The sequence below is a fragment of the Anarrhichthys ocellatus genome, unplaced genomic scaffold (genome assembly GCF_004355925.1).
Source record: "Anarrhichthys ocellatus isolate YVR2014 unplaced genomic scaffold, GSC_Weel_1.0 scaffold112, whole genome shotgun sequence".
Classification (NCBI taxonomy): domain Eukaryota; kingdom Metazoa; phylum Chordata; class Actinopteri; order Perciformes; family Anarhichadidae; genus Anarrhichthys; species Anarrhichthys ocellatus.
This window is the reverse complement of record NW_022280142.1, coordinates 868,225-880,396: the sequence shown is the minus strand read 5'-3', so window position 1 is coordinate 880,396 and position 12,172 is coordinate 868,225. Positions and strand designations below refer to the sequence as shown.

General features: G+C 42.3%; 1 protein-coding gene across 1 annotated transcript; it reads right to left on the bottom strand.

Moving 5' to 3' along the window:
* Positions 1-3,737: 3,737 nt before the first annotated feature.
* gpr137bb (G protein-coupled receptor 137Bb) lies at positions 3,738-10,356 on the bottom strand. The gene is made up of 7 exons (XM_031876679.1): positions 9,774-10,356; positions 7,157-7,206; positions 6,797-7,019; positions 6,415-6,564; positions 5,972-6,100; positions 5,476-5,597; positions 3,738-5,330 (listed from the first exon to the last, which is right to left on the bottom strand). The coding sequence occupies exons 1-7, from the start codon at positions 10,176-10,178 to the stop codon at positions 5,216-5,218; spliced, it is 1,194 nt and encodes a 397-aa protein (XP_031732539.1). The 5' UTR covers positions 10,179-10,356; the 3' UTR covers positions 3,738-5,215.
* Between the last annotated feature and the right edge of the window lie 1,816 nt (positions 10,357-12,172).

Here is a 12,172-nt window from a genome sequence, read left to right as displayed (position 1 = left end):
ATGATTCATCAATCAGTGTCACCTGCTGACGGATCCCGACTCCTCTCATTATCAGCGTAGTTCTGAAATGCTGAGTTTAAACAATCTCATTAAATATGTGGCCTGAGCTACATCTGCTCGTTTCCCCTGAAGCTTAATAAGCCTATATCATATTATATTTAATAGAAGATGCAATAATTCCTTCTCATGTTAGAAGCAGAGTTCTTTATTTCTGGTGCGGTAAGCAGCCCGTCTCTGTAACACCCTGCAGTGGTCGGCTGAACAATAAATCAAAGTAACTAGTTTGTTTTTGTGTAAAATGTAAAATAGGCAATCAAGTGACGTCAGTCCCAGAAAGGTCCCGACGGCCCCGTTAACTCTCAGCACACTCTGGATCACAAATCCAGAATTTTACATGAATATACATTTTGATTTTCCAATTTTTTTTTAAGGAAATATGACAAAGATATGCATATGGACTGACTCCCCATGGTGTCATGTGATCATCTGGCTTAATGCATGTAGCTTAATACAGCGGATATGACCTACCGGTCTATCCATCTATCGGCCTCCGAGGCGAGTGGACGATAACAAGTGTGTGTGAGTGCAAAGACCACCGAATCCGTTATGACCGGTTCAACAGCAACACTTTAAATACAGCGTTTGTTTCTTAAATAGATTAAATCAGACTCTATGTGATGTTTCTGATTGTTGTCTCGTAGAAAGGGATGAAGCATAAAGACGATGTCCATTTTTAGCCAAACGCAACGTGTGAAGTTGGAACCTTTTGGTGCGTGTGTGTGTGTGTGTGTAGATCAACAGTTGCAGCTATAAGATAATGGACTGTGACTTGTTTCCATAGTTAACCTTGATACAGTAGCAGCTTTTTGCTCTTGTTTGTGTGAAAGTGTCACGTTTCTGTTGTATTTTACAAACGTGCCGCCTAGTTTTCTCCGCTTTTATTCTTTTGCTTCAGCCGTGTTGTCTTGAAGCACAGCTTTAGTCGAGACAGAGTTATTTAAATAGGAAAGTAGGATTTATTAGGTTCTCTTGAGATGAATTACTATCTTTTATTTTACATTTAATTAGGAGACGGACTTGTAAAGGCCCTGGATGAGAGGCTTTTAGTTGATGGAGCGTAGCGGCACATCAGCAGGATGCTGGAGGAGTCTTTAGGACTTCTGTGTCCAGTGCTGACGTCTCTGAGGCGGTTCCCCTGAGATCAGCACTACAAGAAACATTCTCTGCTTTTATTATTTATTTTCATACTCAACAGCCCCATTGTTCAGACTCAAACCAACAATGTGTTAGTGTGTCTCTCTGACTTCCTGTCTGTGGCTCTCAGCTCCGAGCCCTTTGGTTCCTGCTGAAGACGTAAGTCTTTAAAAACACAAATGTATAGTTTCCTTTTGTCCTAAAACAGCTGGCCATCAACAGGAGGAAATAGTGCATTTGTTGGGGACTATTTTCAGCGGCGGATTAATCTATATTTGGTGCTCTAGTGTGTGTGTGTGTGAGAGTGTGTGTGTGTGTGTGTGTGTGTGTGTGTGTGTGTGTGTGTGTGTTCATGGTGATGAAGGAACAACAGTGAGGCTCACCGATGTGTTTTTAATGGAGCTCTGTGGAACAGAGGAAGAAGAGACATCAGGCGTTGATACACACGCATGCACGCACACACACACACACACACACACACACACCACTTGTTAGTAGAAACATTCATTGATGGTTTTAATGTTTTGTTGACGACAAGATAAATGTAGAATATCACCAGACTTACACTTTAAGGAGGCGTGTCATCTTGAGAGAGTAGTACCTTGAAACAACACGGAATAACGTCACAAAGAGAACTTCAACATGAACCATTTTGAAATGATGACGATCAATAAGCAACGTCAAACAAGCAAAGGATGCGGAGCGCGTCCGTCGTTCTGGACAAACTGGTTTACGAGGTGATTTTACAGATTTACTCACGACTCCGGTCTGAGTATTTAGTTATATGAAGTGGACCAAAGAGTTTTAAGTTCATTTTTTTTCTATGTATGTTTTTTTTATCTTTTCTTTAATTGATTCTTCGATCACGTGACAGTTTAAAGATGTTGCGATAAGATATGTTGAAGCTTTGTTCAGTATAAAGAGAGTTAGGCTTGTAGTTTATAATTTAATAATTTAAAACCTGAAAAAGGATAAAAAGATGTATAATTACAATATAAAGAGTAAAATTCCATCTTCTTCTTGGCCTTATCTCATACTTTAATGCCATATATCGGATCGGGGGGGGGGGGGGGGGAATTAATGTTAAATGAAATGCCGGGACGGAAGCGACTTCTTTTCATTTCTGTCATATAATCAAAGATTTTGTGAATTCAATGATAAATTTAAGACAATATACTAGAAAATTCAAAGAATTAATTTAAAACACATTGAGTCAGATAAGTTATTATTATTATTATCATTACATTTCACAAACATTTAAATGATAACATAAGTTATAATTAGTTGATTAAGTCTATTTTCTTTGTTTCTTAGTGTGAAAGTGAGACAGCAGTGCTGCACTAAGTGTGTTGAGTGTGAGTGAGACATGTGCATGCCTTCCTCTGAGCCCTGCATGCCCTCCAGCAGCGGGACGTCCCGTACGGTCCACTCTTCAGCCTTAAAACGAAGTCCAGATTTTTTGGAAAAAAAGACGAACGGAAGCTGCTTCTGATCCTCACGCTCTTCATGTTTGAATCTGTGTAGTGTGTAAGAGGCAGCACAGGTTAAAGCTTTCTTTCTTTTGCTCTCAGATCTCTATGAATCTATATATAGCTGCACCATGTTGATGTGTGTACCTGTTGAGTATATTTATTTGACAAGAATAAATATTTCTGGACATCACTGAGCTCTGTTTGGAATTTTGATTTTTTTTCGACTGATCCAGTAAAATACTCACATTTACACATTTTGTTCTTTTATAATATTTTATATAATATATTATTCTCATGTGAGACTCTGTGACACTGGCCTATACATTATTTTAATTCTGAATGTAAACATGAAGTTTGTTCCCAAGAGAACTCCACAGGGAACCTCTTTAAAGGGTAACTTCGGTGTTTTTCCATGTTTTTGGGTCCAAGTGACTAATCAGGACAACAATTTTTGAAGTTGTCCAGTATTGACGGAGAACGCTGTAACCAGCTAATATGACGTTAAGTCCACTAACGGTGCTTCTATTTGACAATGGCGGGCTCAGATTGTCTGACAACATTAAGGAAAAAGACTTTAGAGAGAACTTTCTTTTTAACTTTCACTTGATTGTTTGTTATTGTGTCCCACATCCCGCTCGGGTCTTGTTGTGAAATATCCCGGTGAAATAACCGTCTGCAGCGCTCTTCCTCAAAACTGGACCAATTTCAGAAACTGTTGTCCCGACTAGTCGGTTAGATAGAAAACTCCAGGTTTCCCTTCATGTGTGCAAAGTTCATCAAGGGTTTAGGCTGCTATGCTAAATGCTAACATCCTCACAGTGACAATGCTAACATGCTGAAGTTAAGCACGTATGATGTTTATCATAATCATGTTAACTTAGCATGTTAGCATGCTAACGTTTTGACTTCAGCGGTAAACACAAAGCACAGCCGAGGCTGACAGGAATGTCATTAGTTCTGCAGGCATTTGGTCATAAACCAAATTAGAATATGAGCATCACTCAAAGCTTGCTTCCTTCACTGGTTGTTTGATAAAATGAAGAGATCAAGAAATAATGAAATGAACGCATGTTTGTTGTAATGACAACTTTAATTTAAGTCTTTTTGTGTCGTCACGTCACAAACACACAAACCACAAGCACAACAAAGCTCAACAACAAAACGCACGATCTCAGTGAGACTCTGTACAAATAACTTACAAAACCTGCGTCTGTTAGAAATATAGACTTCTTTTCTTCTGAACATCGGGACAGAAATGTAAACACTGCAAAAGAAAGCTCATATTAACATATTAATGTTAAAATCGTGATTTTCCTCAGATTTAAATGATTCGACAGTTTTGATGGTTTAATTACTTTCCAGAGTTTTAAAAGATGTTCACGTTGAAACAACACAACTTCTAGAAATCTGAAATTTCACAAAACTCAAATAATTTCACGTTTTTAATTATTTCAAAAATAAAATGAAAACCCACCGTTAAATTACTTGTTAATCTGCGGATCTTTTGAGGTGAACATCAAAACAGCGCAGAGGTGTTCAGATGTCTGGCTATTGATATTTACAGGATATTGATTATGTTGAATTAACACACGGTGCATGTGTCCGTGTGCGTTACGATGCATTTAGTTTTACTTTACAGTTGAGAACCTCAAAAAATAAATACTACTTGAGTAATCCTTGAAAAACTCCCCAAATAATCAAGAAACATTCATCACAACATCGTCTACGTACTGTGGGTCTATAAATCCTGGATTCTCTCTGAAGTAGGGCTCCTGCACAAAGTTAAACAAGTCTGGATCACTTGTAATCAAACATGGTGAGCAAATACACCTGATGAGTTTTTGATGTATTATGATAATCATAATTTCAGTGACTGGTACTTCTTTATTTTCCTCTGTGATTTTACGCACTTTGTATCTCAGTGCTCCACTCTGTTTTTTTTAGTCATGACAGAAACTTATCAAGTCATTAAATAGTGTCGACAGCTTTGAATTGATTGTGATTCAATTCTGTCTGGACATTCATGTTCCCCAGAGGATGAATCCTAAAGTCTTTGACGAGCTTCTGTCACCAGCGGGTCAAAGTTTTCACTAAATATTCCCACATCTATCTGATGGATTGGCTCAAAATGTTGTGCATTCATGTTCCTCAGAGGATAAACCTAGACTTTGATGATATTCTGACACCAATAGGTCAAAGTTGTCACTTATCCAGTTAAAGATTTCTGCATCTACCTGATGGATTGGCACAAAATTGTGTGCATTCATGTTCCCCAGAGGATGGTTCCCAGTGATTTTGGTGATTTTTTTTTTTCTTTAGCGTCACCACCAGGTTCACATACGTGATACAGTATATCTCAACAAATTTTGGATTAAGTTTGGTTAAGACATTCATGGTAACAACTCCATGTAGGAACCCTGCTGAGAATTCTGGTATTTCATCTAAAGTCTCTACTGTGAGTCTACAAACTTCTACATCAGTGATGATAAGAAACACAATAACTGATCGGTGTCAAAGTGCAGAGTGATGCTGTACAGTGAAGAGGGGGATTATGGGTAAGGGTGGAGCTCTCCGGCGGTGGCGGTCAGGCGCTGTTCGTCGCCGTTTGTGTGCACCGTGAAGCTGCTGTGGCGGCTGCCCCAGTCGTAGCAGTCGGTGGAAAGACTGTCAGAGAGACGACAAACCGTCAGTCAGCTGGTTTATTAATGTATTATTGATACAAATATTGATTATAGCTGCTTTATCTATATTAATTCAGAAATACCAAATACAAAAGGGTCATGGTGACATCAGTGGTGGTGCTTTGTACCTCGCTGATGCATTCTGGGGAGGAATGCTCCACGCCAGGTCATCGTCACTGTCGTACCGACGAGGGTTGTCGAAGAAGTATCCTCTGGAGGAGAGAACGTGGTTTGGTATCCCAGCAGTGCTCTGCGGAGACAAAAGACTCACAGTGAACACACACAGGAGGCTCTTCTGATATAAAAATCCATATTTTGTATTTAGTAGTAAACAAAGTACAACTGAGGCTGATGGGAATGTCAAGTTCTGCAGGTATTTGGTCAGAAACCAAAGTATTGGACAAATTCAAATGTTGACCTGATGAAATTGGTCAGTGGATCAAGAAGTCTGAAAAATGTAACGACAATCCATCTAATATTTGCTGAGATATTTCACTCTGGACCAGCCAACCGACCGACCGACGGACAATTGTCATCCCTAGTGTTTAAGCTACGACTTAAAAAACAACCAGGTGCAAGCGTTGCAGAGGTCGGAGGTCACCCGACCCCGCCAGGAGGACTGACCCTTTCCTGAGGCGGCCGGCGGACCCTGAAGAAGAAGACGACCAGCGAGGTGGGCAGCAGCTCCCAGACGAACAGAATCACCCCGAACACGATGTAACCAGCGTCTCCCAGAGACGACCGCAGGTCCGCCTGGAGACACACCAACAGACATTAGTACAATGTCGCTAAGTACAGTACTGTGGATTTGAGGTATTTGTACTTCACTTGACTATTTCCTTTTTATGCTACGTTATACTTTTACTCTCCTACATCTCAGCGGTAAATATTGTACTTTATTCTACATTTTCTCACAGCTGTAGTTACAGTTTTTCATCTACTTCCTGTCCAGTGAAATACTACTCAAAGGTCAGGGGCCAAACAGCTATTGTAACGTCAGACTTCTGTTCAAACCAGGACGCTGATTGAAATGATGTTAAAGAACCGGTGAACTGAAAGACCCTCACCTGGTCTGAGACGTTGTACCAGTCGTAGTCGAAGGAGTTGATGTTCTCGATGTTGGCGAGGGCGAGCACCACCAGGTTGTAACAGGCCCGCGATGCGTACAGCAACACCACCATGATGCCGATCAGAGTCACCTGACACACCGACGTCCCCTGCACACACACAGGTATCGCTCGTTATTATTCCTTTTGATTGTATTATTTATTTTCACGTCTGCTGCGTGATGGAATGATATTTATAAAGGGTCCCTTCATGAAAACCTGAAATATCCTGGAAGGAAAAGTCAAGGACAGTCTCTAACTGATCCCATGTTGCTGATAAAGACCATGAGATGAGGTTGAAAGCTCAGGGAAGTTAGTAAGTGGACCAAACCTGTGACTTTACCTTTGACTCCAGGTAGATGTTGGCCAGCGACATCTTGGCAACCTTGTAGAGGCAGACGGACAGCGAGATGGCGCAGAGGACGAACAGGCTGTCGTTGATGGTGACCCTCACCAGGACGATGGTCTTCACGTCGGCGGCGGTCATTTTGACCAGCAGGGCACAGACCAGATTCACCACCAGGAAGAGGAGACTGGCGCTCAGGAAAACCAGGTACAGAGGAAGCCTGAATGAGACGGGAGAGAGCCGCACCATCGGTGACCTTTCACTGCGTTTTAAACATGGAGGCGGGGCTCAAACATGCCCCGCTGTCATTTATGAATACACCTTGGAGGTTTTACTGTAGGAACTTGAAGAGGTTACCTGTACTTGAGCAGTGCAGGTGCGTACTTGGACTTGGCCTTAAAGTAAACCTGTAGGGGGGACAAATAAAAGGCTGATTAGACACTTACAGCTCTTCACCCTCATGGTTTGTTCAGTAAATCAGATCTGGTGTTGTGCCACTTGACAGCACTTTAAATTTGAGAAACAATCGGCCAATCACAGCTCTGAAGGTGGGACTAACAATCAGCACACCACCGTCCTACACAGCTACCTAACTACGTCCATGGAAAGTAGAAGTAGTTTGTTGTAAGTCGGCTTGCAGACGTAACAACTCTTAAATATGTTGAGTATTGAATATAAAGAGTTGCTGCTTTTCTTTTGTATAATGTTATTAATGTTATTGTGTGTTGAGGTTTGGACCAAACAGCATTTCTCACTATTTTCACTATTTTTAGAAACCAAACAATCAATCGATTGATGGAGAAAATAATCAGCAGATGAACCCATAATATCAATAGTCGTTAGTTAATAGTTCAAATGAGCTCCACTTCAACTACAACAGTAAAACCCTGCTTTTAAATCAATGAATGAGTATCTAATAGTATGATAATAATCTATTGATATAATATGTAATAGTATAAAAGTCACAGCAGGGGACATTGTAATACTTTAACTACATTTTCCTGATTAAACTTACATACTTTTACTTCAGTAACACTTTCAATGCAGGACTTTTACTTGTAGTGGAGTATTTTCACAGTGTGATATTGGTACTTGTACCAAAGTAAAACGATGTGAATACTCCGTCTGCAGCTCATTTCATCGATTAGCCCCTCCTCTCTGACCGAAGGTTCCCCCATTAAGGAAATGAGACACCGTCGTGTTTGGTTGGAAGAAATAACCTGCGTCATCTCAGCTCTCGGGAACAAGGGTTGTTAAGCTGCTGCTAAAGAGGCTCGTTTCTATTATGTCGTTATTTTCAGGTCTATTTCTGAATCCACCAGCTGCTGTGGATGAATGGGTGAATGGGTGAAGAGGAGAGGCAGCTGCTACACGGATCATCAGTTGTAGGGTGGGTGGTTTGATTCCGAGCTCCTCCTGTCCACCAGTAGAAGTGTCCTTGAGCCGAACACTGAGGTCTCTGGATGTGTGTGTGTGCAGGAGAAATCGCCAAAATCGTCTGCTTAATGGAGGAAATCACTTAAGACGAATCTGTTCGTATCTACACACTTGTAAATGTTTATTTGTTGTCGGTCGACTGGAAACAAGCTTCTCCCAACGAGCCCACCAGCAGCGACCCAGACACAGAACTTCTTGAAGCAGTAAGAACAGAGAACGCTTGGAACCAAGAAGTTAGTCTGAAGTTCTGACTATGAATCCTGAAAGATTTCATTTCCTGTTTCACAAATTCCATGAAATCTTCTTTTAAATCCACCCAACTGTCTACAGAGGTCGTCCTTCATCACAGTAGCATTCAGGCTATCAACACTTCTACGTTTAGACGCAAGACTGCTTCATCACTGCATCCATCTCATCCCAGCTTGTCACATTTTTGTGGTTCTTGCTATTTTTCATGGATGTAGCTACTTAGCCGCTACATTACATTACATTACATTGGCTGATATAGAAACCGCTGTCAATAAGCTCAACAGCATGTTTCAATAGCAAATCAAAGATTTGGAACCAGGCTGGTCTTATGCATCATTGTAGAGACAGTTCCCCAAGTCTCAGCCTGATTTATATCTTTGGAGACGTTAAGATCTGGACTATAATTACAGTGGAAACCGCTTAAATAATTAGCTTTTAGTAACAGTAGTTTGCTTACAGTCTTTTCATACGTGACAACATATGTGAAAAACATCACAGGCTAATGATAATTCTTTCTTTTTTGCTTTTTCTTTTCACTTCACTCGCTCGATACTTTGCCTCGCTGCCACCCGGCTGTAATGTAATGTCGTCAAGTGGATTCATAACGTCCGGTCCCCTAAAAAGGGAACCTCTGCCGATCCTCGATCGACTCGAGAGCGAGCGACTTCAAAGGGGTCGTTCGTCTGCATGCACCGCTGCAACGAAACAAAGCCGGCTAAAAGCTGGCTAAGCCTCACCCCCGGTGTAAGTAAGCCCCCGGTGAGGGAAAAGGCCCGAGAATTGCCAGCAAGCGAGTAAGTAGCGAAGCCGTTAATGTCAATTAGATGGAGATCTGCGTGAGATATGAAGACAATAAATATATCGTTTAAAGTAATCGGTAGTGATCAATTCCCCTCGGACAGACGTGATCACTATAAACGGTTTCCACTGAATGATTCAACACCAGGCTGAAAAACGGTGTTTCACTGCCCCCCGCTGGTTGAAAGTCTCTCCTCCGCTGCACCACTGATGGGTGTGGTCAGAGGTCGCACCTGTAACCGCACCCAGCTGTGATGTCACGGTGTACAGACACACCCTGGGGTACACTTCAACATCACTGCAGCAAGAAGAGAAGTTAAAGCACGGCACGATGTTACCCTTTAAAAAACAAAAATGAACTTCACGCTTCCAGTTTTCACCAGCATCCCCTCCACCAGTACCGGTACCAGTAGCAGCAGTGTCTCCCCCCCCCCCCCCCCCCCCCACCCCGGGCCCGGGGAGCCCCCCCCCCCCCCCCCCCCTTCCTCACCTGTGCGCAGTAGAGGTTCATGAGGCTGAGCGTGAAGAACTGCAGGCAGACGGGGAAGCAGTAGAGCAGCCAGAAGGCGAATGGCCCGAGTGCGTTGGCGGTCACACAGTCTCTGAAGTAGAAGGAGAAGAGGAGGGCGCGCAGGGCGGCCCACAGCAGACACAGGAACAGGAAGGCCGTCTGGTAGCTGAAGCGCTTGTGTCGGTATCGCAGCACCAGCCAGAGCTGGGCGTACACAAAGGCGAAGAGCAGCGAGTAGAAGATGGTGTAGGCGATGGTCAGACCCAGCTTCACATAGGGGGGGATGGCCGGCGTGATGGTGGGAGGGGGAGGGAGGTGGGTGCCGTTACCGGCATGCTGCTGCTGCTCCTGTGCCGGGTTGCCCTCCATTGCCTCCCCATTCATCCCCCCTGTGTTCCCCAGGAGTGGGAGGAAAGGGAGAGGAGGTTAAAGACAAGGCAGCAGCCTCTGATCTCTGGGAGAAGAAGAAGAAACGTGTCTCAGCTCGTTAGACGGATCCTTCACATCCAATCGACTCTCCTCCAGACTCACCGTCTGATTCACAGGGAAGAGGAGGAGGAGGGACACCGCCCCTCTTTTTGCCGGTGCCTGGTGGAGAGCTATTGGTGGCTGTTGGTCACGTGATCACACTCCCCAGCAGGGGATTGGCTGAGCAGGAGGAAGGATGCTGCAGAGAGGAGAGGAAGGTGGAGAGATGGATCTGGAAGGAGAGAGAGGTAAACTGTGATCTGTGGTCCCGCCCACCACACACGCACACACGCCGTGTCACAGCAGCGTCATACAGCCGTCGTCGACTGATGATGGTTTTTAATGGCCAATATCAGACAGATACTGGTGGATATAGATGAATGTGTTTCATGGCAGAAAGAAATTCTGCAAAAATTGCAACAATTCCAATTTACAAAATGTATGCATTTATTAGATAAATGTCAATAATGCTGAAATGCTGCTCAGCCGCATGACTTATTATTTATTTATTTAGTTTTCATTTTCATGACAACCAGTGCAAACTGAACCAGTTCTGAGGTAATTGGGATGTAGCATCATTTCCATCCTGTCAGACTGGAGTATGAATGAGTGGACTGTATCAACCCTGATATCAGTCTAAAGCAAATATAGACCTCCTCTTCCTCTTCCTCCTCCTCTTCCTCCTCCTCCTCCTCTCTGCAGTTCTTCTTCTCTGCTTTTACATAACAGGTTGTTAGATAATAGAGGATGCCGTGGGGCTCGTCTCAACGCGCTGACGGCAAAGATACACGCTCATTATCTAACGCTCTGCTTCTACTCTTCTACTTTCATGCTGAGAAGTGACGTCGATCTGAATCAAACCGTTTTTATAATGTAGATATTTATTAAAAGATTGTCATTCACGACACCATGTTTAAGCTGCGATGTTTTATATAACATGTTAACTGAATATCTGAGAGATAATATACATTACTTGGTGTCTCTCTCTCTCTAAGTTTATACAATTCATCATATTTTTACATTAATATATTGGTACCTTTACTCGAGTAAAGACGTACTTCTGCCACCACGGACCGATATGATCACATGTCAAAATAACATTAAATGGGTTTATAAAATTATAAAACTTAACAAGCAAATGTGTTACCTGGGGAACGAATATTGTTCCATCTTCAGTATAAGTTACACCTGGTTGGATAGAAGAATCACAAGAGTAATGATGAGAATTCATGTAACACAGTAATAACACAAAATCCCAGAGTGATTTTTTGATGTGCTGCCAGGACTAAATGCATCCTGACGGAGCATAAATACTGAAAGGCTCAGTGAGGCAGCTGCTGAACCCACTGAACTTCTCATTCAGCCGGACTCCTTTACATACAAGGAAGTATTTCGATTATTTACCTTATGAAGGAAGTAACACAACATCAGAGGTATGCAGTCAAATATAACAGTTAAACATTACAATGTGGTTCAGTGAAGGAGCTGAAAAAGCCACAGCTGCGTGAAAAAACATGAAGGAAACAACTGAAGAAGAAAAAGGTTAAAGAGGAAAGGAGAGGAAAGGAGAGGAAAGGAGGTATAGAAGGGAACAAGGCAGATCAGGAGCAACGGTGGAAGAAGTATTCAGATCCTTTACTTCCATAAAAGTACTAATGTTACACTGTGAAAATACTCCACTACAAGTAAACGTCCTGCATTCAAAACCTTAAAGTATGTCAGCAAATGTACTTCAAAATAAAAGTACTCGTATATGTATATAATGTTTCTTGATTATTATGTATGTTATATTTTCCTGCTGTAGATGTTTTTAACTCCTTTACATCCTGTTGTCTAGTTTAATCTTCATCAATGCATCATATTCTATAAGATCATCACGTGTTCCTGTGAGAACCTCGTATCTCTAGAAA